Below are 25,239 nucleotides of genomic sequence, written 5' to 3'. Positions count from 1 at the left end.
AATTAATTGATAATTAATATTAATTAAGATAATTAAAGTCATTAATGAGTATAAAGCAATTAAAGTCATTGTGGATATCATAACAATTAAAATTATTAATGGATATGAGAGCAATTAAAGTATTAATGAAAATAATAAAAATTATTTTTTAGCAATTAATGGTTAGACCTAATTGGAAGCTCATCACAATATGTTTAATTTTGAGGTAAACTCACTTTTTGATAACCTAACTTTATTGACAAACATTAAGACTTTGTTTACTTGAATGAATTTGGGGAAGAATGATTGAATGAATTTGAAAGTAAATTTTTTGTTGTTTATTTGAGTGGATTTTGGAGGTAAGTGAGAGTCGATTTGAAAGTAAAGTTTGTGAGAATTAATGTAGGATTTGATTGATGTGACAAATTAAAAAAATTTACTTCCAAATTTATTCTTACATACCTTCAAAATCCACTCAAATAAACAATAACAAAAATTTACTTTCAAATCCTCTCAAATTCATTTCATCACTCTCCCCAAATCTATTTAAATAAACAAAGTATAAGAAAATTCAATGATTTGCTTGCATAAGAAAACTCCCGTGCAAACTGAATGGTCCAAGAGCTTTTACATATTCTCTTGTGATCAAAGCTTAGAAATACACAGGATAGATACGCAAGGAGACAAATCATCAACCCGTTTTTTACTATTGTAATCTTGCATGACTAGAAAATATTTTTAATTTATTATTAAATAAAATATGTTTTTTCTTATCTGTCCCTCCTGCGATAAAAGTGAGTGTCCGAACTCAAATCCTTATTAACAAAATGCTATGATGAATCGATAATGTTACGAACAAATCTTTAATTACTTTGTATCTAAATGAATAACATTTCTAATTAATCATTGATAAATATCGTGGTTGAGCTAATAACGTTTGTAATGAATCATTAATAAATCTCCTGGTTGAGCTAATAGCGTAGCTAATTAATCATTAATAAATGTCGTTGGTAATTGGTTTGAACTTTAGCACGGGGGCGGCAGCAGTTTGAAGTGAAATAGGAGTACAAAGAAACAGAGATCCCACAGCAAAACTAGAGAAGAATAATTCCACTCATTACACCAAATATTCAACTCATACTTGTTTGGCTGCACCGAGCATTCCAAATTGCCACTTGCTTCCCCTCGTGGTGGTTGGATGAGAAAACAAACAGCCCCTTCCCCTTTTCACCCAACTCAGTCACCAATTCTTTCGTATAAATAAGGAAAGGTCAAAAGCATTGAGGGAGCCAAAAGAGTCACACATCACTCATGACAGTGCCATGTACAAAATAATATTAGATTAGATGGACCCCACCAATGTCAACCCACACCAATGCGTCACCCCTTCCGTCACTCTCTATTATCTATTGCTCATTTCGATGGATCTAAAACTCGCAGATCCAAGATTTTTATACGGGCCGGGCGAGGCCCAATCCTCTTCCTTCACTCCTCTTCTCCTTTTCCATCGTCTCACACAAAGCCCCGTACCAACAATAATAATCCCAACCATTACCAAAACCGTAATCACAATTCCGACCCGTACCCAAACCCGTTTATTTTCTCGTTCCCCTTTTTTAACTTTGAAATACCCCACTTTTGTCGCATCTCCGCTACCCAACAATGTTCCGATTGGACTATCCAACATGTAGCAAAACCCGGTGCCGTTGTTATACAGCGCTCCCCAACAGCTACAGTTCTTCTCGCAGAACTCCTCGCATTCCGCCAAAGACGACTTCGTCACGTGGCTAAGGAGCTCCTTATGCGGTGGCTCCACGCCGGTCTTTCTCAGCACCCAGTAACCGTTTCTATTCCCACCAATCCCTTCTTCCCCACACAACTCTCCACCAACATCGTTGAAACACCCACCCGCTTCGAACCGGGTCTGGTTATCTAAGCAGGAGCATCCAGACTCGCCGGGCGTGCACAAACCGTAGGAACCGCAGGACCGGGGGAGTTCGCAGGTCTCAGAAATAGCCTGGTAGTTAATTAGCCACTCGGAACCGTCCCAGTAATAACCTTTCAAATTCCCGTCCGATTCCATCCGCACGAACAAAAACGACGCCGCTGTGACAACCTGTTGAAAGCTGTTGAACTTTTGAACATCCGCGGGTTTCTCGTCGTTTGTCTGATACATCCCAAGGTAACCCTCCGGGTTGACTCGGGCGTAAATCGGCCCCTTACCTTCCTGCACTTCCGCTTTCGTCTCAAGTACTGTGCGTTTCCAGTATAAATCCCCGTTTCCTTCGTATAGTCCCATGAAATCGCTGCCTAACCGCAACGAATATAATCCGTTGGAGGATAACAGAGACATTTTGGAAGTGAAATTCTGGCCCTGGACGATGGTATTTGTTGGAAAGTTAAAACTCTCCCAGAGGGGACGACCTTGGGTTTGGACCTGCAAGTTGGAGGTGTTGAGGAGCACCACACGGTCTCCGTTTGTGGCGGTTGACCACGAAAGGCGCGTTTCGGAGTCCGACAGCACTAGACTACCGTTGAAGAAGAGGCGCGTGTTGTCGGACCAGGAAGCTGCGCGGGTTGGGTTGGCCACCCAGAAAGGCTCCGAGGATGGGACGTGGAGGATGGCTAGTGCCAGCTGGTTTCGGTTCACGCGGAGGAAGCCCAGAGAAAAGTTTCCACTGGAGTCATTGAGAACTGCCTGAAACGACGCCGTTGAAGAGTCTGGTGTGGCCGAGAAGCCGGTGTGAAGCTCTTGCGTGGTGGAACTGCATCTCGAGGTGATGATCTCGATGGACAGAAGTACAATGACCATAAACCGAGGCTGATGAGCCGCGAACATGTTGAACATCAGGGTTGGCATAACATAGAGAAAACGAGTTTGACACTGTAAGAGTGTCAGATTTATAACGATCTTTGAAAACTAAAATAATATATTAATTAATTAAATATGTTGGGGGAAGGAAAAACACAATACGGCTTCACTACATTGGTAAACCTTATTTAAATGCATGGTGTTCCTCTGTGTCCCATTACCCCTTTAATTTCGTAAAGAAATTAGGGAAATGATCCTATTTAGAAAAAATTACACTAGGGAGTAAGTTGTATTTGGCGTTTAGGATATTGTTTCCAAGAAATTGTATTTACAGATCGAAAATAAGTAGTATTTAAAACTTTCAGAATTGTAAGCAGAAAGGATTTTCTTCCTTTAAACAAACGTGCACTTTGCCTCTTTTTATTTCATTACTGGTGTGCAAAAGCACCAAAACTCAATTGAAGAGCCACTACAAAAACTATTTTTGCTTTTCTCCTCGTGGCCATCTCAACATCTTCTTTGGTTTGTATATTTATTTCGCATCTACTTGCGAACTTGATGATTTCGATTTTTTTTTTTTGTTGGTGAAATTTTGGTTTCTTGTTTAACTTTTTTTTTTCCTTAAACATAATATTACATTTTGTAATTTACATTATAAAACTATAAAATTATATTCAATCTCTTTTTGTAATCTTATTGTAATTACATTAAACATCACGTTAACTTTTATTCTTTTAAAACAAAAACTCACCATTAATACATATTCTTTTAACAACATTTTAGTACTTTTTATTTATGTAATTTTATGATTAAGTAGTGTTTATAAATCTAAAAATATTTATACAAAAATAAAAACGCTAATGTGTATATCTAACTAACTTATATTCTACATATATAGCAACATTTTACCGTTACAATGTGTATGTAACTAAATGTCGAGAGAATATAAATTTGTTTAGAAAGATTATTAATAAGCAAACAATTTATTTCCATATTTTTCTATTTTTTCATTTCTTTTGGGTGTTCCAGTAATGGTTCATGTGCCCTGTTTTGAGTCAAATTGGTTGGTGAAAAAAATCAAAGCATGGAGAGAAACCTTAGGCGTGTATATGTGATTGTATATTCGTGTTATGTTTTTCATTTTCTCATTATTGCCTAATTGTTTTTCATTTTTAAATATTAAATTATATTAAAAAGACAAAAATCCTAAATGATCTCCTATTTTTAAATGTATTTGAATTGTATTTTTGTGATTTTTAATTGTACTTGAAGTTTAATATTATTTTGAATAAAATTTATTTAGATTTTAATTAAAAAATTGATTTTTTTAGGTTAAAAAATTATAATTAAATAAATTAATCCATTTAATTGAGTAACTCGTGATAAATAAAATAAATTCAAATATTTTAAATTCATTAACAAATAAATCTGGTTAAATTCACTCACAAACTTATAATCGGATCAGACAGGAAAGGATGAGCAGTCAAACAGCTCCTCTACATGGAAGGCGTTTGACTGAGCAAAGTTAGGTGCAGTGTCAACGTGTAACTGTAGAGGTTGCAGGAGCTCATTTATAGTTATGAGTAACATTATTTTTTGGATATTTATGAAATTACATATTTGAAATTTAATTTAAAAACTAAGAATTAAATTAACTCTGTCTGATTAGTTGAATCTGTGTCAAAATAAAGTTTGGTCTGTGTTGGGTGGAGGCACGTGTGGATGCAATTTATAGAGCGGTTGTGATAGTTGACAAACTTCGTAGCTAGCTCAGCTAGTATTGACCCATCGATCCAAAATCTTCTGGACTGGATATCCACTCTACGTTAGTTGATGTTTGGTTATGTTTTTGCTTGTGTCATGGTGAAGATAATCATTACTTATTTTTACTTTTTAAAAAAGATAATGCATTTTGGGATTAATTTATTTTAATTGAAAAGAGCACCAATTGAAATGTATAAAGTCAGAAGAATTTGTGGAGTTCTTTAATGTGATGAAGCCCTTCCCTCTCAAGGTGTTTCAACAGCCGCAAAATTGGGGCACTTGCATTTTCTCATTATTGCCTTTTAAATTCCCACCCATATCTGCTCCTACATCACACCATTACTCCATTTTTCTCTTTAATATCTTTCAACATATCCATAAATTATACTATTTCAACCATAAAATAACTACTGTTATATATTCTAATCCTATTAAAAACAACTGTAAATTACAAAATTTCAGATTCCAGAAACTATTCTGTTTTAAAATGTTTTTGTTTAATTTCAAAATACGTCTTAAACATTTGACATTTTTAAACAGTTAGTTTTATAAAAAAAAAAACATTTTAATTTTTTAAAAGAATAAAATTTCCCAAACTACTTTAAGAGGAATGGTTGACTATCACCATATAACCTGTCACACCTTTATATTGTCAAAATGACCTGTCAAGCTAAAGTTAGTTATTTTTCTATTAGAATTTGAGATTCTTTATGATAATAAGGAATTTCTTTAAATCACAATATTTTGATTGGTTGAAGTAAACTTTTAAATTTGAACCCGAAATCTGTTCACGGTACTGCAACAGCACGATTGATTGTTTGGATAGAAAGAAAAACGATCAATCACAATTAGAATAATTAAATATTTAATTAATCTAAATAGAATGATTGAATTTAAAAGGAATTAAATTGTAATTAAGTTAACCTTATTAAATTTCATTAAAAAATTATACATACATATTTAATATATTGTTGTTAAATTTTTTATTACACATTTATTATAATATTAACAGTTTTTTCAATCAAACTTAAACTAATTTTAGTTCCGAACATTTTTAACATATATTCTGATCCATTGGTGAACAGTTTACTTTATACAAATAGAATAACATTCAAATATGAAAAAAATAATTAAGTAAACATTCGTCTTTACATTCAAAATACAAAACAATATTGGTAATAACACATATGATTGTATTTAAATTTTATTCTAAAAGTATCCGAAAAATAGTTAATGTAAAATTAATTACTAGCCCATAGGTTTTGAATACAATGTGAAGAAACTTAAATGAGTTGCCAATTAAAGTGAAGGAGTTGACAAATCTGTATATATTAAAGCGAAGGATTGACTATTCATAAATCAACTGCTATATCACAATTTAAAATATATTTTTTTCTTTTTAACATAACACCACGTGACACCAAGATTAATGTATTTTATATTCAGAAAAATAATTTATGATTCCTATAAACTTTAAGTTCATTTCAGTAAATTTTGTTTTCCAGAATATTTTATAATCAAAATTATCATGTAATAAAAATTTATCGAATAAGCCTTTCGTTTACTCAATAAATTCTCATAGGCCAAAGCTTATGTTTATATCTTGTATATGCTCAAATTTAAAATTATGAGTTCATTTTACTAAAAATACTATCAAAGTAAAGGAGAGATAGTATAACTTTTGAGCTTGAATATAAAGAGTAATGATCTCTTGACAATATTTTTTTACAACATTTTAATATCATATACGTGTCATTCTGTGATTAGTCTATTTTGATGTTTATGATTATTATTATTGATTATGGAATAATTTTGGATCAATCACAGAATGACACGTAGATGATGTTAAAATATTGTTAAAGTATCATTATCTTTTAGTTTATTATATATTTTCACATTTGTTGACGTGATTGCAGTTTTTTATTATATTTTTTGTGTTAAAATTTAATCATATCTTAACTTATATTAGAACACTAAGAATGATGAGTGTAACCTTTTTTATGCTAATAGTTAAAACCTTTTACGGTTTTCTTAAAGTCTACTCTTGCGAATTTTTAAACGCACCTTGTAGTGTCTCTATTGTTGATTAATGTGATCGATATGTATTAGAGTATTGCGTATAACTAAATCTAACGTGAATCAGACAGAGATTGCAAATTTTAATTTATAAATCAATTTTAATCTTAGATTTTAAAATATATCCTTTTCAACATAATATCAAAATTATAAATTAAAATCTAATTTAGTAAAATTTATTATTCATTAAGTTTATTATTTCATTTATTATTAAACATTATTGAATAATTTATTATTATTGCATAGTTTTATATATGCTTAAATGCTTACTTCATCCCCATATTATATTAAGAGCTGAATTTTTGTTTATTGAGTCCCAAATTTGTAAAAATTGTATGAATAAAGTCTTATCCGTTAAGTTGATATAAACAACGTTAAGTTTACGATAATGTGGCTGTACTTTTTTTCTTTCTCGTATGCTCATCCCAGCCACCTTTTTCTCTCTGTTTTCTAACATCAAATCAAATCTTCTTGGTTCCCTCTCTTCTCCTCTTTTACCCAAAAAAACAAAATACTTCTTCTTCTACAACACATGTTGTTTAAACTTTTATTATTTTCTTGGGCTCTTTATTTTTACATATAATAATTATATATTATTTATACTTCTATTTAACATATTCAATTATCACTTAAGTTAGATTTACATTCAAATATAAATAGTTAATACATAAAAAAATAGTGAAATTACGAAAAAATCAACATTTAAATGTGTTTTAATTCCGATAAAAATTTTATAATTACATCACGTATATGAAAAATTGTTAATACATACGATGGGATGAATCTAGCAATAATAATTAGCATGACCTCACCAAATAATCTATCAACACTTTTTTTTTTGTAAAACTCTTCCGACTAATACAAATATATCTAAAAAATATTTAGCATTTTTATTCAATCACGGATTATTTTACGTAAATTTTAAAAAATTTCGTAACATGTTATTATCCATGTCGATTATGTTTCGATTGAATAAACATAAAAAATAAAGAAGTGAAAAAAAATGAAAAACAAAGTTGTTTGGACTAAATAATATAAATTAAAATTAAAAGAAAGTAAAGTATATCCTATATACAATACTTAATTGATTATATTTTTATATAATAGTAACAAAAGTCATTTATATATATAACATAATTTGATTATGTATTATTTTTTAATAGGTCTTTTTCATGTATAAAAATTGACATTCATGATTCTTATAGATCATATTTTTAGGATTTTAATTATTGATAAAAATATTTCTTAATTATAAATTTATTGGTAAAGTTGATTGGTAATTTATAAATTTTAGCAGTAACGGATATTTTTATTGGCAAATACTCTCAATAAAATGAAGTCAAAATTTTCACTTTAACTTTATCTATATTATGATAAAATTTATTGACAATTAAATTTTTTTTATCATTAATAAATATGTTTCCAATAAATTTAGTCGATAAATTGAGCACAAAAATTTTAGTTTTCTTGTGGTCAAAATTGTTAATAAAATTGTACATAATATATTTTTAAAATTTATTGATAAATAATTTAATAATTGAATTTTCAAATTTTGTTAGTAAATTTTATCAGTAATTTTGTTTATAAATCATAGATAAAAAAACATAAAAATTTATGCTAAATATAACAAAATATTGGTTATAAAATTAAATAAAGATAAATTTTGTTTTAAATAACATTAAAATTTGAAGTGTATAAAAACATGAAATAAATTAAAACTAGCTACAAATTTTGCACTGTTATTATTGTTTTAATTTAAGGATATAATATTTTTTATTGATATGAATAAATTATATCAATTATATAATAAGTAAAATGAACAATGTATCATTAAATGGGATGACCAATGAAAAAGTTATTAAAATGTTGAAAATGGATATTGTGTTTTATTATTTGTGAGAGAAATAGAAAAGAGAGAAAAATGTGGCACGGAAAAGTAGAGAGAGAGAGAAAAAATGGGACACGTGAACTTAGAGCTTCTATTTATTTAAGGATAGAATTTTATTCATACAATTTTTATAATTTTGGAAGTCAATATCTTCACTTTTAAAATTAAGTACTAAACCAAAATTTATCTCTTAATATAGGGATGAAGTAAGTATTTAAACCTTTTATAGATAAGATGTATAACTTTTCGATATGTGTTGAACCCTTTTTTATAAGCACAATGTGTGCATTCACAGTCAGATCCACGATATAATACTTAGTGTGAACACATCTCCATTACTCTCAATTCAAAATTTTGTTCTAGATCTTACAAAATTTTAGTAAATTTGTTGACTACTTGTTTGCAGTATTAAATTCTCCCTCTGCCGGTCAAAATCATTCGTTCTGATTCACGATAAAGTCCAAGCTTAATTTCTAGAAAGTTGAATTCACAAGTCAGAATCTATCTGTTTTCTGCAGGTTTCTTTAAATCAGCCCACATAAATAAAAAATAAACAATATCTGATCTGTAATAGAAAAAACAACCAAACCAGATACTAGAATACCTTGCTTAAAACAACCTAAAATGCATTTGTAGCACAGAGATGTAACAGACCAATATAAATACAAAACTAATGCAGCATACAAAGGGTCAGTTGAAAATTGCTTTCCAAAATATATGGTTGGATCCTCAGAATCTCACTGCTTTTCTTTTATGCATGAAACCAAGAAGGACAAATATACACCACTACTTGGATCAAAACTTTTTTATGGAGGAATATTTGAACTATTATATGAAGTAGGATGGGATTTGTGTGAACCCACCTTGTGGACAATATGGTGCAAGCCTACTTATGATATTCGTAGTAATCCTTTGAAGGAGGAATACTTATTTTGGATTCTTCCTTATCCTAGTGGAAGAAAATCGGGTATCGAGTAGTTCCATTTGTTAACTTTTAGCATGATCACTCATCATCTCATTTTCAGAGTTTGGAGTGAAATATTGATCAACAAATGAAGCTTACTTAGGAATAACTTTTTAAAAATTATCATTTATGTATTGTATGATTGTTCGTGATACACCATTCAGCAACGAAATCATATATAAATCTATTAATAACAAAATTAGTTATTGAGAGTAATTAGGCTAATCATAACTCAAGTTACTAATGTATAAGTCACAATTAAGTCAGTTCTAATAAGAAACTTATAACGAAAGTGTATAAATATAAGTTTAATATTTAAATATAAGTTTAATATTTAAGTATTTTGTTACTTTTACTACATATTTATTATCAAATTGTTCAGACAAATATTGATTTGAGCATCAGATTATCTTTTGCAGGTGATATCCGATTGTATCAAACGATACAAGAAAAGTTAAGAATTATATTGTGACCTAAGCTTAGATTATTTGTATAAAAGTAATTGACCTCAATCTCATATATCACAACTTTGATAAAAGTTATAAAGTTATAAAGTTCAAACCAAATGAGATGCATAAATAAAATAATAATGATGATTCAAGTTTCTCTCAACCAATTAGGAAATCTGTTTATTAGAAGGTATTTTATCTAAAAATGGTATTGTGATTGGTTTTAACAAAAGAAAACAAGGAGAATGAAGGAATATTATTTTACATTAGAGCAACCTCCACTTTGTCTACATCACTAACTCATTTCTGATATCTTACTTTAGGACTTATATGTTATTCCTTTAGTATTAATGTTTATGCATAATTGATATATCCTGAACTTTAGCTTTGATTTAAAAAAAATATAAAATATCAATAATTTTAAAAGTAGAGGAATATGTGTTTGATATATTCAAAATATAATGATTTAATAATTATTATGTTAATATTTTTATAGCATTTCTGTTATCTTAATTTTATTTGAAACATACTTTAAATAATAAATCACTTTTAAAAATTATGTTTGATTTTTTTTAATATTTTAGTTTTACAATTACTTTTAGTAGTTTAGAAACCATGTCATAACTTTTCCTGTAAAAGTGAATTTTTTCTTCTAAAATAACTACTTAGACGAATTTGTATGTTTTTTCTTTCAGTTTTTAAAAATTAAAAGAAAGCTTATTTTTTATTACCATAAACAATAATTTTAAAAAAAATTCTCATATCTCATTTACTTATCTAAAAGAAAGGTAGTTTTATTGTAAATTTGTTTATATTCTTTTTAAGCTTAAATATGTTTATATTTTTAAATTTTGATACGAAATTAAAATTTAAATATTTTAAATTTAATATACTTGTTCTTTAAATTTTAAAAATAAATGAATTTAAATTTATTAACTCAATCTCATTTGATATGGTATTTGAATTATAACTTATTAATAAAGAAATGTTAAACATAAACTGAAATATCATTTAATATATTAAAAAAAATTAATATTATTGAATTAAGAGAGATATATTTATTTATATAAAAATTATAAAATTAATAAGTGGTTTAAAATTTGAGACAAAATTAAATTCAAATTTTGTATTAAAATTTAAGAATTAAAAATATTTTTTTTTCTCACCCAAGATGATAAATGGAGCAGGAAAAGAGTTTGAAATGAATAAATATACATAGATACCACTACAATATATAATTTTGGTGCTTATCCAATAACATCTACTAGAATATATAGATTTGGATTTGTACTTTTTCTGTTCCACAATCACATTTCTATTATAAGAATAAGAAGAGAAGAGTGCAAACTGAGTAGGAACTCCAGTCAATTGTTCAATACGGTGACATTATCTTATAGTTCACCGCCATATTACAATATCAAGGTCATGCGTAAAATTTTTAAACAACGATGAATTTTAATAATAAAAATATAGTTAAAAACTATTTTTTAATTAAAAATTAATTATTTTAATAATTAAAACTTAATAATTAATGCAAGATATCAATTTAAAAATATTTATAATAGAAATCATTTTAATTACTAATTTTAAAATTAATTATAATTTTTTTAAACTATTTTAATTATTAATAATTTTTATTTTATTAATTAATTATTATAATGATTAATTATTTTTTTATCATTAACATTAATTATTATTTAAATATTTCTTTTAAAGTATAGAATACCAAATTATATATATAATTGTATTTATACCATGAGAAAAAAATGATAAGAGAGAAAAAAAAAGTAGGCTATGTGATAGTAAAAAATGATAGAAAAACAAATAATATACTGCTTCTAGAACATTTTAATAAAATCTTCAATTAAGTTTGCATTGATTTTTATATGAAGGTTACTAATTCTTTTTGCACGAACTGGTTATTATATATAAAACAAAGTAAAATAAAAAATAATGTTTTGGAAGGAATTGTGCTGTAATCTCTCTAGTTTTCGTCTAATGAATTTCATATTACTCAGTATTTTGTAATACAGTAATGGTCTCCTTGAATTGTCAAAATAATTGATTATTGTTTTTTCAACTTGTTATATAATTTTAGTGAATTAATTAATTGACTAGAAATAGATTAAGAAAATCTAATATATTAATAATTGTTTACTTATTTTAAATTTATTTATGTTTATTTAATAATGAATTTTGATTTAATCATTTTTCATTTTTTAGATAAGTATTCAAATAAGTTCCTTAATTTTTTTTTATCTCAATTGAATTTTAATTTTTGAAAAATGATTCTAATTAAAAATAAAGAAGGTAGATCTTAGGTGGAGAGAAACTTCCTCAAAAAGAAATAAAGAATATTGTTGAAGGGCAAATTGAAAAAAAAAAAAACAGGTTGTTGCAGGTGGGGTGAAAGAAAGTGAAAAAAGTCCAGTGTAAACTTTAAAACCAAAATATATCCAATATCTAATATTAGTTTTGCACAGCAGAAACATGTTTAATGATTAACTATCAGATAACAGTGTTCAATGGTTCGATGTTGCTATTTGCTTGCAACAGCATCATGAAGAGATAATGTTTTTTCGAGGAAAATAACTACTAAATACGTAACCATTCAACTATAGTATTTGACTTTTATACAAAGGTGGAGAAATTATTAAAACAAATATACAGTGAGAAAAGGGGTGACTAGAAACTTAGTTGGGATGAAAATTGCCCAAATGGTATGAAAATTGTTTTAACGCCAAACTTAGCTGGGATGGAAGCATCCAACTAAGAGTAGTTACTTCCAATCCTTCCACAAAGAGGGAAATTTAACTACGGAAAATCACGAGGGAAATTAAGATCGTGGTTTTTTTGTTGTCGCAGATAACATTATTATCGTATATTTGGATTACATTGGGCATCGACGATTAAGTTTCGCTCATTTATATAGTTGAACACTACGCAATTTTTTTCCCGGTTAAAAGTACAATAAAACAAAAAGAGCACAAAATTTGTTTAACCGCTCTAAGGACCAGTTGGAGGCAATAAATTTTGAGTATAAAGGATCATCAAAATTTAGTATGCAATGTGAAACTGGGTGGATACCCTTGGTAAGCTTCTGACTACACCATAGCGCAATGCTAGAGGCAAACCATTAATCATTACCCTGGAAAAAAAAATAGTCCAATCAAATTACTTCCAAAAGTGTAACAAAACGAAAGACATCTAATATCAGATAGCAGGTCACTTACCAAATTGGTGACGATTGAATTCTCTGATAGGCATTTGGCATGAATGATGGGACCCACATTTCTACTTTCCATCTCATCATTGACATCCGAGCAGTTCATGTAAACAGCCCCTTTGAACATCCACTCGTTCCTTTCGTGACAGTACACATCTTCAAATAGCTCGCCACACAGTACACACAAACACTGATTTTCATCTGCTCGAATCATCGTATCCAATTGACTGCTGTCTGTTTCTTTGTCGTGTACAACAACAGAGTCGGTAAACTCAAGCTCAGATGAGTATTCTACCTTGCCAGCAATCCAATCACTTGACTTAGCATACCAACTTCTGGATACTTTAATTGGATCATGTTCTCTTGTGGCATGCCACTCCAAGTGTCTCTTATACTGCTGTTCTTGTTTAAACCTAATACTGCAAATTTTGCAATGATGAGAGAAATCATCCAATAATTCCCTAATTACCGGTTCATGGAATTCTCGAATTACATTAGGTTTAAAATCAAAGCCAATGAGATTTCTGATTTTCGTGCTAGTTGATTGAGCTGAGGGTAGAGAGGATTTTGTAGAAGCGTCTTCCTCATCTCTGGCAGATGATGCTGGGACAGCTGCAGAATCAGAAACTGATGTAACTGGGAAAGAACTATTGGTGCTGATGTTTGCAGTTTTATCTTTGGATCCCTTCAGCACCTCGCTTGGTACCACAGTCGGTGATTCAGTTTCTGCAGATATCAAACCCTTTGCAACCAATGAGCTTAAAAGGTTTGCGATAGGGTTTACATTATTTTTTGCAGCATTCACATTAGAGGAAGCAGGTGGTTGAGTATTAAGCCTTTGTGGTGGTTGTCCAACCTTTCCTTGAGGTTTTTTGGGTAGTGAAGATGAATCTTTGTGCAGAGGATCCAATAAAGCTGGTGATACCACTGCAGACCCTGAAGAAGTTAATGTGGCAGGAGAAGACCTACCAGAAGGAGGAAGCTGAACCCCAGACTTGGATAGATGCTTCCTTGGATCCAGATTACTGGTAATTGATTTCTTGGGAATGATTCCACTCTTCACAGCTGCAGCTGACAAATTATTTTTGGTCGACTGTTCTGAAACTCCTTTGGTTAAAGAAACTTTAGACTGGGGCAGCTTAGTTTTAGCAAAAACTTCAGCCTGAGCAGAGTCGGGCTGCAGTGGCTGAAGCTTTGGTTGAAACGTGCCCTGCATGTCCTTTTCCTGTGTTCTTCGCATGTTACCAACCTGAACGACGGGATGAAGGGTAGGTGAGCGATCTCTAATGTGCTGACCAGTTGGACCTCCCAAAAATTGAGATGTTTTGTGATCCTGGGGCTTTTCTTGCTCAGGCAAATTTTGCATTGAATGAGGGTGGTATACTGTTCCTGGTAGTGATGGAGACTGTCGTTGTGAAGGTGACTGCCCAGAAGGGGATTCGGTCTCCCCAGAATCAAATTGTTGCTCTACAATTTTGGACATTCCTACTATTGCCTTTGACGTAAGAGATTGGTTCCCCTTCTTGACAGGTAAAGAACTTGCGTTGGCTGGTAAGCCACTAATAGTGGACACAAATCCTTCTGAGTAACCTGGCTTCAGAGTCAACTTATCAATTGTGTGATGCTTCTGCAATTGCCATGATGAAGGTGGATGGCCACCAAAACCAGGCAGTTGTTTCTTAACAGTGGATATTTCCCTATCAACCTTTTCCCCGTAAGGGTGTAGAATATGCAGGTGATCTTCACCTTCCTGCACATTGAAAAAATAAACCAGTCATGTATATCCAATGAAATATATGAAGTTTCAGATCATTGTACTAATTTATGATTTGCAACTCTAATTTATGGCTTTGAATTTAGGGATTAAGTGGTTTAACTACCAGGATTTGAAATAAGAGAACCAGGATATCTTATACCAAATTAAATTACAGTTTTATTCTTAGTTTGTATTAGGCTCTTTAAGACTTTGGATTGCTCGACTTTGATATATCAGTGTTTGTTAGAAGTTATCTAAGGGAATCCGTGCTTTTGGCCTTAGACTGATTACAAAACAACTATTCTTGTTATACACAATTTAAAATATTTGGGGTAATTGCATGTTACCACGCTAATTAGTTCAATTGCTCTGACTATCAAGAAATTGGACTCTTCCTTTAATATGATTTTCTGCAATGTCTCCTATATTTCGGATAGGGATTGTCTCGTAATTTGAAGCTTAGACAAGAAGAACTTTTTAAGGGGAAGAGCAACACTAAATGATGTTCTAGTTTCTGCTGAAAAAGAAAAACTCACATAGTAAGTGAAGTTTTCCGGTCAAAATTAGCCACATTAACCAGCCTTGGTTGCTTTGTGAAAAATGTACTAGTAGGACAAGGGTTTTTAAAATTAGCAAGAGTTTTATAAATTTGGAGGATAGTTTCAAATAGAATCATGTTACATAACAAAGGAATGTATTTCATTTTATAAATTAGGAGAAAAATCGTAAACCAATGGCAGTGCAACTGACCCTTTTAGCAAGCTTACCAAATTTTCATCATCTGTCATCCATGAATCTGTGCTCAAATTGCTAGACACATTAGGTCCATGATCAGTCAAACCAGAGTTCATCTCATCCCACGTGAACTCCTCCTCTTCAGAATTTTTCCAGTTATCTGACATCATATTGTTCCATATCTGAGTTAAATTTAGGCCTGGCTCACGATGTGCTTTCAAATTTATGGACTTTGGTGCTTCACGATTTGAAAGACTACGCTTGAGACTGAAACCATTTTTTTGCCCAGATATGGTCTCTGCATCACCACCATCTGTTTTGGACCATGTTTTTTCTTGCCCTAAATCAATGAGCTTAGTTCCAGTTCTTCCAGCACCTGAGACCAAATTACTAGAAATGCCAGAACCATATTGACTGCCTCCAAATGATCCATCAATGCTCTTCTCAGAAACAGAATCATTAAATGCATCTCTCTGTGTGTGCTGATTATTCTGCAATAGACATCACTACATTAAGATACAACAGCTGAGAGTGATAATAGCATAAAGAGGAAAAGAAAACAGCTAATTCCCATACAAGCATGTTAATCCTAGGATCCAGCCATGGTCGAGAAGCACCCAAAGCTCTATTTGGCCTCTCTGAATCCTCATTTGACTTTAACAAAGCTCCGGTCATGTCATCAACAACTCCTTTACTCTTCATGACATTAAAAAAGGACACCGCAAAATAAGTACAAGAGATAGTGAATGAAAAAGACTGGTATTGTGAACAAGACTTTAAGATACGGTAATAAAGTGAAAACAGAAATCTAAAATATGTATATGAGAATAATAGGGAGATGGCATTCAAAATATTACTTTTAACTAAAGCCTAGCAAGGTTAGCACATATATATCACCTGCCAAATCATAATTAGAACCACAAAATCATGGGAATTTATGATCAAGATTAATTCAAAGTAGTTTAATAGAAAAATTCGAATTGAAATACACTTATTGCAAGAATACTGTAGTGTATCAAAATTTGATGCCAATTACATGTCTTCCATTCATTTCAACATCCAAGGAACACATGACTTCAAATTTGAATTCATCACACAAAAAATTGTAACAGTATCCAATTTCAAAATGCATCTATCCAGACCTTTAAAGAACAAGTTTTTTTGTGCAATGGTTCACATACCGTACTTGACTGCTGGAGACGCTGCCTTTCTAAATACTTTGGATTCACATGGATACTATGAGGTGGGCGTTGTGACTGCAAATCACTCCTGACTGTAGCAGATACTGAAGCTGAACCATTGACTGCAGGTGTAAAGCCAAGTTCTTTCTCAATCATCTGAAGGCACTGAGGAGGAAAGACTCCTTTCCAAGTTCCAAAAAGATGTTTCATACTTGAATGGACAATAGGATCAACCTGTCTGTAAGCCTTGCAGAATACCTAAAATGTAAAGTAGTAGTACCTAGTTAAAAATAGGTGTATAGAATTAGAAAACATAAATAACAGTAAAAATGCAAAGAGAAAAATTGTTTCTGTTTCATTATAATTAGATTATTTATACAATCTCAAAAGTCGTGCAACTACCTTAACAATCTCACGAGTCACTTAATCTAGTGTCAGAATACTTCAGTATAAAATTTCAAAACTGTGTCTAAAGGATTCATCATATATAATAAAAAGTGTATCAAAATAAAGGCATGAAGATAATGGATAAGGATAGTAAGTATCTGACCTCAGGTAATCTGACAGCAAAATACTTTATATAATCTCGCCCGATGTTCTTAACAATACTGTCTAAGAGATAAAGAGACGGCAGTTTTTGATCACTTGGAACCTGGAAAGTCATTAACTTGTTTCAATTACACTATACATTTTTTTAAAATTAAAAACACATTGACAAGAATAAGATTGCCATGACAGATGCAAACAGGGAAAACAGCTAAAAGCAATGTAATCCAATCAGAAGTTGGCATTGAATTTCATAATTAAACTTTAGTACTGATTGAGATTAGTAACTGGTTTTGGTTTAAGACCAACGGTATCACCTATGAGAGGCAATTCTGCTCAAATCTACCAGAAGTAATACAGGTGATAAAGCTATACCTTCTGGTGTTTAAGAATGAAAACTGTTTAATGATTCCCTAGTTGTCACAGGCAAAATCAATGTTTACCAAGATTGTTAATCCCTTTTGTATACAAAATGAAGAAAACACCAAGCAAATTGTGGAGAACCACTCCACACTTTGATTACCAATCAAACACGAATTAAAATTAAGCAAACTAAACTACCTTCATTTTGCAAAAGGACAACTTCTCTTCATAATGCTAATTGGAAAACTAGATATGTTTCACATATTTTTAAGGTGCAGGACATAGAGCACCACTTAAAACCCAATCTACTCTCACAGGGCCAATGAAATAAGGTGATATTCAACAAAGGATGAATGTCCTTTTTCCTTTAACAATTCAATGTTCAATAACAATCTAATTCATCTTCCCATGCATTAAAAAACAATAACAAACACCAAATATCACAAATCATAGAATTCATGTGGAACTTTATTCCAAAAATCCATTACAGTACAATTCAATATACACGGACAGCACATTTTGTTCACCTCTAGAATGTTAGCACAGACAGTGGCGGCAATTGCCTTGGCAGCAGACTGATTCTCCCCAGCAATAATAGTCAAGTTTGTAATTATGGGCTTGGAATTGAAAGTAAGTTCAGCAAGCGCAGTCTTATACTGAGTCACAAGCTCATGGTGAGGCTGTGGCTGAGGCTGGTACCCGCGACTTGATTCGCTGCTTTCGGTGTCCCTGTCATTTACTCGAGCCCTTGCAGACACCAAGGAAGTAACTATCCCGGACCCTTGCTGTCTTTGAGGTAACTGTCTAGCGCTGAGTTCGTCGATCAATCGAGGCTTCTTGGAACCCAGGTCTCTAGATCTATCCAACGATCTGCGCGTACTGTCCATGTTCATTCGAATCAGAAACAAAACCCTAATGAACTCTCACTTCTTGAAAGAACTGGATTTGGGGCAGGAAATAGCATCCGGTAATTGGTTCTAGGACCGGTTTTATTTGAAGAAAAGAGGAATGCATGAGAACAAAGTTCTAATTTAAATTTGTACAGTGCAAATTGATATAAACCCTAATCCTAATTTACATGAATTAATACAAAAGTAAGGAAAAGAGAGATACAAATGAAGATAAGAGGAGAGGTAGTGAGTTTATATAAGCAAGCTGCACATTGGGGATTGCAATTGTATGCGTTACCAATGAAAGTCACAGTGTTTGAAGGTGCTATTTTCACGTTCAACTGTGATCTTGGTTGAAACATTTCATTTTTTTTTTTCTATAAAATACTGTTAATATTTTTTATGTTTTTATGATTTTATTGATTTGTTTACAAGTGTTTGGTTACTGTTTAAAATAAAATAGAATTTAAGTTAGTTAAAAGATTGTTACCCAATAAGAAATATAAAGGTAAATGTGCTAAAAAATATATATTTTCATTGTTTCATTATTTTTTTTTTCTGATATAAGATTTAGTTTTATTTAGTTCATATTTTGTAATTATTTTATTAAATATGTAGGAGATGAGATGTCAGATCGCCTATCAAAATCAAAACAAAAAATTATAGAAATCAGAATACAAAACATATGATATTCATTGCTTTAAACCGTCAAAATTATAATGTTTTATTTATTAATTATTATTATTATTATTAAAAGTGGTATGAGAACAAATAAATTCATTTATCCGATAACATAATTTAGACCAAAGACATTGGACAAACGAATTAAAATAATTTTATTAATGATAAATTATAGAACTGAAAATTAATTCTAAATTTAAAAGATAAAATTAAATGTAGCTAAATTAAAAATATTATTTTTTCATTTTTTCATTTTATTTGATGGATAAACATATTATATATAGTAGAAAAAGTATATGTACTCTCATGTATGTGTATTTTTATTTTTGTTATATTCAAATAATATAACTTTAAAATATATAATTTTATAAAAAAATTGTTAATAACATCAAAATTATAGATCAAAAATATATTCACATTTGTATTACATTAAAATAAAATAATATAATTCTAACAAATATAATTTTATAAAAATTATATTATATATATTAAAATAATAGAGCTTAAAAATATCTATAATTTAATAAAATATAATATTCTTATTTTTAAAAGAGTAAAATTTGTCTAGTAAGTAATTATCAAAAAGTATATTCTTTTATATAATGATATAGTTAATATAATATTAAAATAGTATATGTGTAATTGTTTTGTAAACAACGAAGTTATATAGTTTTTTTTCTAGTAAATATAAGTTTTTCAATTACTTTCTTTATTAAATAGAGTAATTATTTAGTTAAAAAGTAACGCCAAAAATAAATTTAAAATACATATGTATACCCTCCTAAATTAAATTTTAACTACTTGAATGTTATTTAATGTTATTAGTTTAAAACAAACATAAAATTAGTAAATATTTAATTTAATATCTGTATAAATAAATATACAAATAATTTTGAGAAAATATTGATTTTATCCTTTTAGGTTCTGTTAGTCTTTGTAACGTGAAAATTTATTATTTTAAATTTTATTCTCATTATTATATTGTTAAATAATAATGTAATAAATTAAATTTATATAATTAAAATACACCATTCAGACAAATAAGTATTTCAAATTTTTGTAATAATCTCACCATGATATATTAGAGTAAGAGAAGATTTTAGTGCTAACCTGAGATTGTCATTTGGTAATTTGGTATTTTTATTTATCCGTTACCAAATTACTTTCTAATTATCACACATTAAATGTCTTGTAACCTTTACTTTAATACTATTTAATCATATGTAATTTAATTTAATTAGGTGTTGATGATATTTTTAATGTATAATTATTCATATAAGATTAATATTGAATTTAAATCTAAGCATCTCCAATTTAGACTAGTAAGTTGTAACTTTATAATTATATATTTTATCCCATATATCTTTCATAAATTAAGTTTAATCATGGTATTTGCCAATTTGTTATCACAAAAGCATTTATATGGTCCTTCTATACCATATTACATAACAAAATTCTAAGATTATATATCTCATAGCATGTTATGAACTGAAATTCTATGGTTAAAAAGGCTATAAAGGGTTGTTTAGCAATTTTCCCAAAATAACATTTCTAAAAAAATAAATAGTTTATTTTACACTATCTCTAACAAAATCAGAATCAGTTGACAAAATAATCTCAAGTTTATTTAACTCCTTCTACGTGAGCAAATGATTTTATTTTCTATAACTACCACATTTCACTTTTGATTATTTTTTCAATGACTCACTCTTATATTACTCAAAAATTACGTAAGATAACATTCCTATAATGTACACAACATCTAAATGCATAAAAACCTAACATACATTAAACACCATTATGCTAATACATAAGGATTTTTCTACATTTTATTTTCTTTAATGGAAATATTAGGGACCTAAAGTTTGAACTTGTTTTCTTTAATCACAAGGATACCATGTAGTTTGAAATATTGCATGTCATGTATTTTTAGAACTTTTTCTATATAACCTTGTAAAGCAATCTAAAACAACCTTAGTAACCAATATAAAATATGTTTTACCAAGACGTTTCATCTCAAAATAATTATTGGTTTCATACAATAGATTTGTAATTATATATTTTACAAAATGTAACTTTTGTCAATTCAATCTAATCATCAAATTAACATAAGATTGAAATGGTTTATGCTTTATTTAGTGTAATTAAACCCACCAATAATACAAAAGAACATTATCATAATCATAATGAATATTTAAATAGATATAACAATTTCTTCATGAAACCTTTTAGATGAATATTTTAGTAAACGGATCCGCAACCATAGAGTTTATGTCTATATGTTATATAATGTACTGTGTATCTAAAGTTTTTCTTTAATAAGTAAGACAGATTTTACACAATTTTTTACACAAACGGTTTTACATTTTTTGTTTGTGTCTTGAACAATGTCAAAAAAAGGATATTGGACAATACCAAAAACACCTACGGGAATATCTGCATATTCTTCCTCAAAAGCAATCCCTTAAATTATATCTCCTTTTGTAAAATTGACATCCTAAAAAAACCAAACATTTTATAATACAAAATTCAACTTAGTTATAAGATCATAAAACTCGTACACCTAAAGTTTCACAAAAGAAACAATTATTACTTTCGTATGCTTGTGCACATTTATTTGATTTCTCTTGCTGTTTACTTTCAGAGGCAATTGTAATGTCCTTTGTTTTTTTTCCTTATCCTTATTCATTGAAGTAAAGGCAAGATGAATAATTGCTTTACTCTTTTATTTTCCTGATCGAGATAAACTCATTCAATTTGTATCAGATGAAAAACATAATTAAATACACTTACAGGTCCTCATTCAATTTGAATTATATGCCACAACTCCGTTATGTACTCATGTTAGTTTTACCCATATATTTCATTTTTAGAAATATTTATCTTTTCAAAAATCATGTCATATGCTAGAGGACTTTTTCATTATTATTAGACCTGTACAAATTTGATATGATTTAGTAATTATTAAAAAAATTAATATTAATATATAAATAACTAATAAGAACTTTAAATTTATAACGTAAAAAAAAGATAAAATACTTTTTTTTAATTAAGATCTAATTTTTCTTTACAATAAACATATGTGACAATTCATCTAATTAACTTATCAAGTTTAAACAAAATTAATAAAACTACATTTTTTTAAGTAAAACATATGTTACTATTTACCCCATATGCCCGATGTTCACTGTCAATTTGTCATACACTATCTCGTCAATGTGAAGTGTTTATGCTAACATATCATGTCTAACTTACTTTGTGAAATTTGGTGACAGTTGATTGGTGAATGAACACCACATACAAATCAAATTATACAATAATTGGACTTCCGGGAATTGAACATAGCACAATATGTGCAGAAACAAATCAAGTGCAATGGATCCACATTCTTATTTCTATTATGTTTTCTGAATGATCACTGATCAGCAAGACTTTCTCATTCATCCAGTGCTGGATCATCAGTTCGGAAACTCTGTGTTGCCCACAGTGAACAAGTATCCCAGATGTCTGACATACCACTAATGAATCTAAATTCTTGTCCTTCATGGTTGGTAGCTGGGGGAGCGCCACTGAAATGAAAGCTGGTGTTCCATTTATCTTCTGGCTTGATAATGCTTTCTGTTTCAACTAGAGGTGAAAACTCTGGAAATCCAGCCTCATTAGTCAAATCCTCTGGGAAAGAAACAATCTCCTCTGCAAGAAGATCTTCTTGATTTGAGCTCATGACAGTTTTCCCTTTCAAAAGGGTATCTTCAAGTCCAAAGCTTGATGACTTTAACCCAATGGTGTCAGAAGTTGGCATAACCTCGTGCAAGGGGGCCAATCCATCTGACACCAGATTCTCAGCACCTTCACTCAATTCTTTTGCCAAATCATGTGAAAGATAATTTGAACACCCTCCAAGGGAAGTTGGACACATTTCTGGTATTTTGGAAGAGATGGTTACATTTCTCCAATCAGGTTGGTAACTTACAATCTGTCCTTCCTTCAAAAAATCTGATATTCCTGTTCGTTCTTGGTGCTGCTTGACAAACCTCCTTCTCACTTTAGGAGATTCTACATCTCTTTGTTCTTTCTCATGCTGAAGGCATGTTAACAACGCAGGGTTTTCAAGTAACCTTGCCAGGAAAGAAAGCATCTGTTTGTGTATCACCTCTGCAGATTGGAGCCTCTGATTCACTTGTCTAGCACGGTGAAGTGTTGTTCTCTGCTGTTGCCTCAACTCAACTACCTCTTGCATTAACACACTCCTCTCCTTCCCTAGTCTTTCTATATCAAATTCAAGCCCAGCCTTACCTGCATCAGACCAATGCACGATATGCCTACCAACTTGATGGGGATGAGGATTCCTGCGCCTTTGGATGTTCTTCAGAAGATATCTCTTCCCTCGCTGAAAAGCTTCATTATAAAACTCCCACTTATCAGAGTCAATCTTGCGGAATCCCTGGATACAAATGTCAAGTGACTTGAGAACGAATGGAGCAAACCAAGGAAAATAAATTTTGGTTTAGACACACCGGAGTTTAAGACATTAGGAGCAAATGAAGCTGTGTTGGAATTTGCAATCTGTGAAAATTCAAAACAAGCTTTACACAAACACAATGTAATATCACGCTGACAAAGCAAGTTGTGGCTGGCAGCACAGAAAAGGAAGCGTGGAACACTACCTGCTGAGGATGAAATCCCTACTATAGCAACATTCCTTCTACTGCCAGTTCTATTTTTAACATCTGAACCATATTATTATTATCACACAGCTCCATCAGTAGTAATAGGAATTAACATAGAAAAGTCCATAACATGGAGGTTCACTTTTATTAAGTGGCAAATAAGAAAACACAAAGAAACCATAAATAACAAATTACTCACTCCACCTGCAGAAACACGTCCAATCATTCCAAAGTTAGATACATAATACATAAAACATGTAGAGAAACTTCGGATACAAAACTTCGAAAAAATCAACTCCCAGTTGACAAAACAATGTCCCAAAACCAAATACATATGACATGGTTGATCTAAATCAAACCAGTTACAGTACAAACATAAAATACATAGGGTACCCACATAAGTATTTAACTGGCGAACAAAACTGGAGAAATTGTTATGCTTGAAATTCCTGGGCAAGACATGTATTGCAAACAGGGTAGGATCCCACACCACGAAACTAACACCAGCGGAGGACCATGATATGATCGGATCCAATGATGGATCGTCAACGAGGTCGAAAGTCTTGGATAAGAATGCCGGGACCGGATTCCCTTGTAAAGATTCAAGGGGATGCGGCAAAGTAATTACCTTCTCAAACTCTGATGTTGATGAAGGGAACTTGGAAGAAGGAGAAGGAGTGGAAGACTGTGGTTGAGAGGAAGAGGAAGGGAGAGAGGCAGAAAGAGCAATGTCAGGTGGTGGAAGAGAAGCTGAAGTGTAACGAGGAAAAGAGCATGATGGGAATGCTTCAGGAGAACGCAAGAGAGTGGTGGAGAAGCCAATTGGTGCCTCTGGTACAAGTTGAGGATGACTTTGTTGTCTTGGGTTCATAGTTTGTGGTGGGAAAATGGTTGAAGTGAAAATAGAAAGAGTAAGAAGGGTGAGTGGTTTATAAAGGGTGGAAAGGCGGTGGGAGCAGTGAGCATTGGGATTGGAGAGGGGACTAGATATTTTTGCCGCAGTCACCCAATGATTTATTAGCTGAAAAGCGACAGAAAGAGAGATTGTGGTCACTCAGACAGTGTGGTCTCATACTTTCAACCCAAGTTAACTGCAGTAACCAATCATGGAATACTGCTCTAAATCCTGTACTAAACTTCATTTTAGATTTTCTGCCACCACGTCTCTATTGATTCTGTTGGGTGCTCCTATTAATCAATGCTTTGAACTTTGATTCATTTATTCTAAGTATTTTTTTTTAATTTCATTCCAACTTTTA

The 25,239-nt window shown here is 30.7% G+C and overlaps 3 protein-coding genes across 5 annotated transcripts; all 3 read right to left on the bottom strand.

The window, feature by feature from the left end:
* Positions 1–993: 993 nt before the first annotated feature.
* LOC108327966 (PAN domain-containing protein At5g03700) lies at positions 994–3,205 on the bottom strand. Its single transcript, XM_017561718.2, has one exon. It carries the CDS (start codon positions 2,837–2,839, stop codon positions 1,382–1,384), a length of 1,458 nt encoding a protein of 485 aa, XP_017417207.1. The 5' UTR covers positions 2,840–3,205; the 3' UTR covers positions 994–1,381.
* Positions 3,206–12,764: 9,559 nt separating this feature from the next.
* LOC108329252 (polyadenylation and cleavage factor homolog 4) lies at positions 12,765–18,920 on the bottom strand. Of its 2 annotated transcripts, XM_017563386.2 has the most exons (7): positions 18,267–18,920; positions 17,381–17,482; positions 16,831–17,088; positions 16,226–16,345; positions 15,682–16,140; positions 13,166–14,908; positions 12,765–13,080 (listed from the first exon to the last, which is right to left on the bottom strand). In XM_017563386.2, exons 1-7 carry the CDS (start codon positions 18,630–18,632, stop codon positions 13,069–13,071), a joined length of 3,060 nt encoding a protein of 1,019 aa, XP_017418875.1. In that variant the 5' UTR covers positions 18,633–18,920; the 3' UTR covers positions 12,765–13,068. The 2 variants fall into 2 exon arrangements, with proteins under 2 accessions (XP_017418875.1, XP_052728852.1); XM_052872892.1 differs by lacking the exon at positions 18,267–18,920 and having other exon boundaries at positions 16,831–17,110.
* A 3,576-nt stretch (positions 18,921–22,496) lies between these two features.
* LOC108327915 (heat stress transcription factor A-3) lies at positions 22,497–24,928 on the bottom strand. 2 transcript variants are annotated; one of them, XM_052873170.1, is made up of 2 exons: positions 24,609–24,928; positions 22,497–23,754 (listed from the first exon to the last, which is right to left on the bottom strand). In XM_052873170.1, the coding sequence occupies exons 1-2, from the start codon at positions 24,849–24,851 to the stop codon at positions 22,747–22,749; spliced, it is 1,251 nt and encodes a 416-aa protein (XP_052729130.1). In that variant the 5' UTR covers positions 24,852–24,928; the 3' UTR covers positions 22,497–22,746. The 2 variants fall into 2 exon arrangements, with proteins under 2 accessions (XP_052729130.1, XP_017417135.1); XM_017561646.2 differs by having other exon boundaries at positions 24,378–24,927.
* Positions 24,929–25,239: the final 311 nt, after the last annotated feature.

Source organism: Vigna angularis, chromosome 2 (genome assembly GCF_016808095.1).
Source record: "Vigna angularis cultivar LongXiaoDou No.4 chromosome 2, ASM1680809v1, whole genome shotgun sequence".
Taxonomy (NCBI): domain Eukaryota; kingdom Viridiplantae; phylum Streptophyta; class Magnoliopsida; order Fabales; family Fabaceae; genus Vigna; species Vigna angularis.
Note: the sequence above shows the minus strand (reverse complement) of the source record. Positions and strands in the feature narration are given on the sequence as shown.

Coding starts and splice junctions, on each gene's coding strand:
- LOC108327966 (XM_017561718.2), bottom strand. CDS start 2,839: ATGCCAACCCTGATGTTCAACATGTTCGCGGCTCATCAGCCTCGGTTT.
- LOC108329252 (XM_017563386.2), bottom strand. CDS start 18,632: ATGAACATGGACAGTACGCGCAGATCGTTGGATAGATCTAGAGACCTG. Junction 16,141..16,225: donor ATCCTAGGATTAACATGCTT/GTATGGGAATTA, acceptor TGTCTATTGCAG/AATAATCAGCACACACAGAG. Junction 14,909..15,681: donor TGACAGATGATGAAAATTTG/GTAAGCTTGCTA, acceptor TTCAATGTGCAG/GAAGGTGAAGATCACCTGCA.
- LOC108327915 (XM_017561646.2), bottom strand. CDS start 24,851: ATGAACCCAAGACAACAAAGTCATCCTCAACTTGTACCAGAGGCACCA. Junction 23,755..24,377: donor TTCGCCAGTTAAATACTTAT/GTGGGTACCCTA, acceptor ATTTGTATCCAG/GGATTCCGCAAGATTGACTC.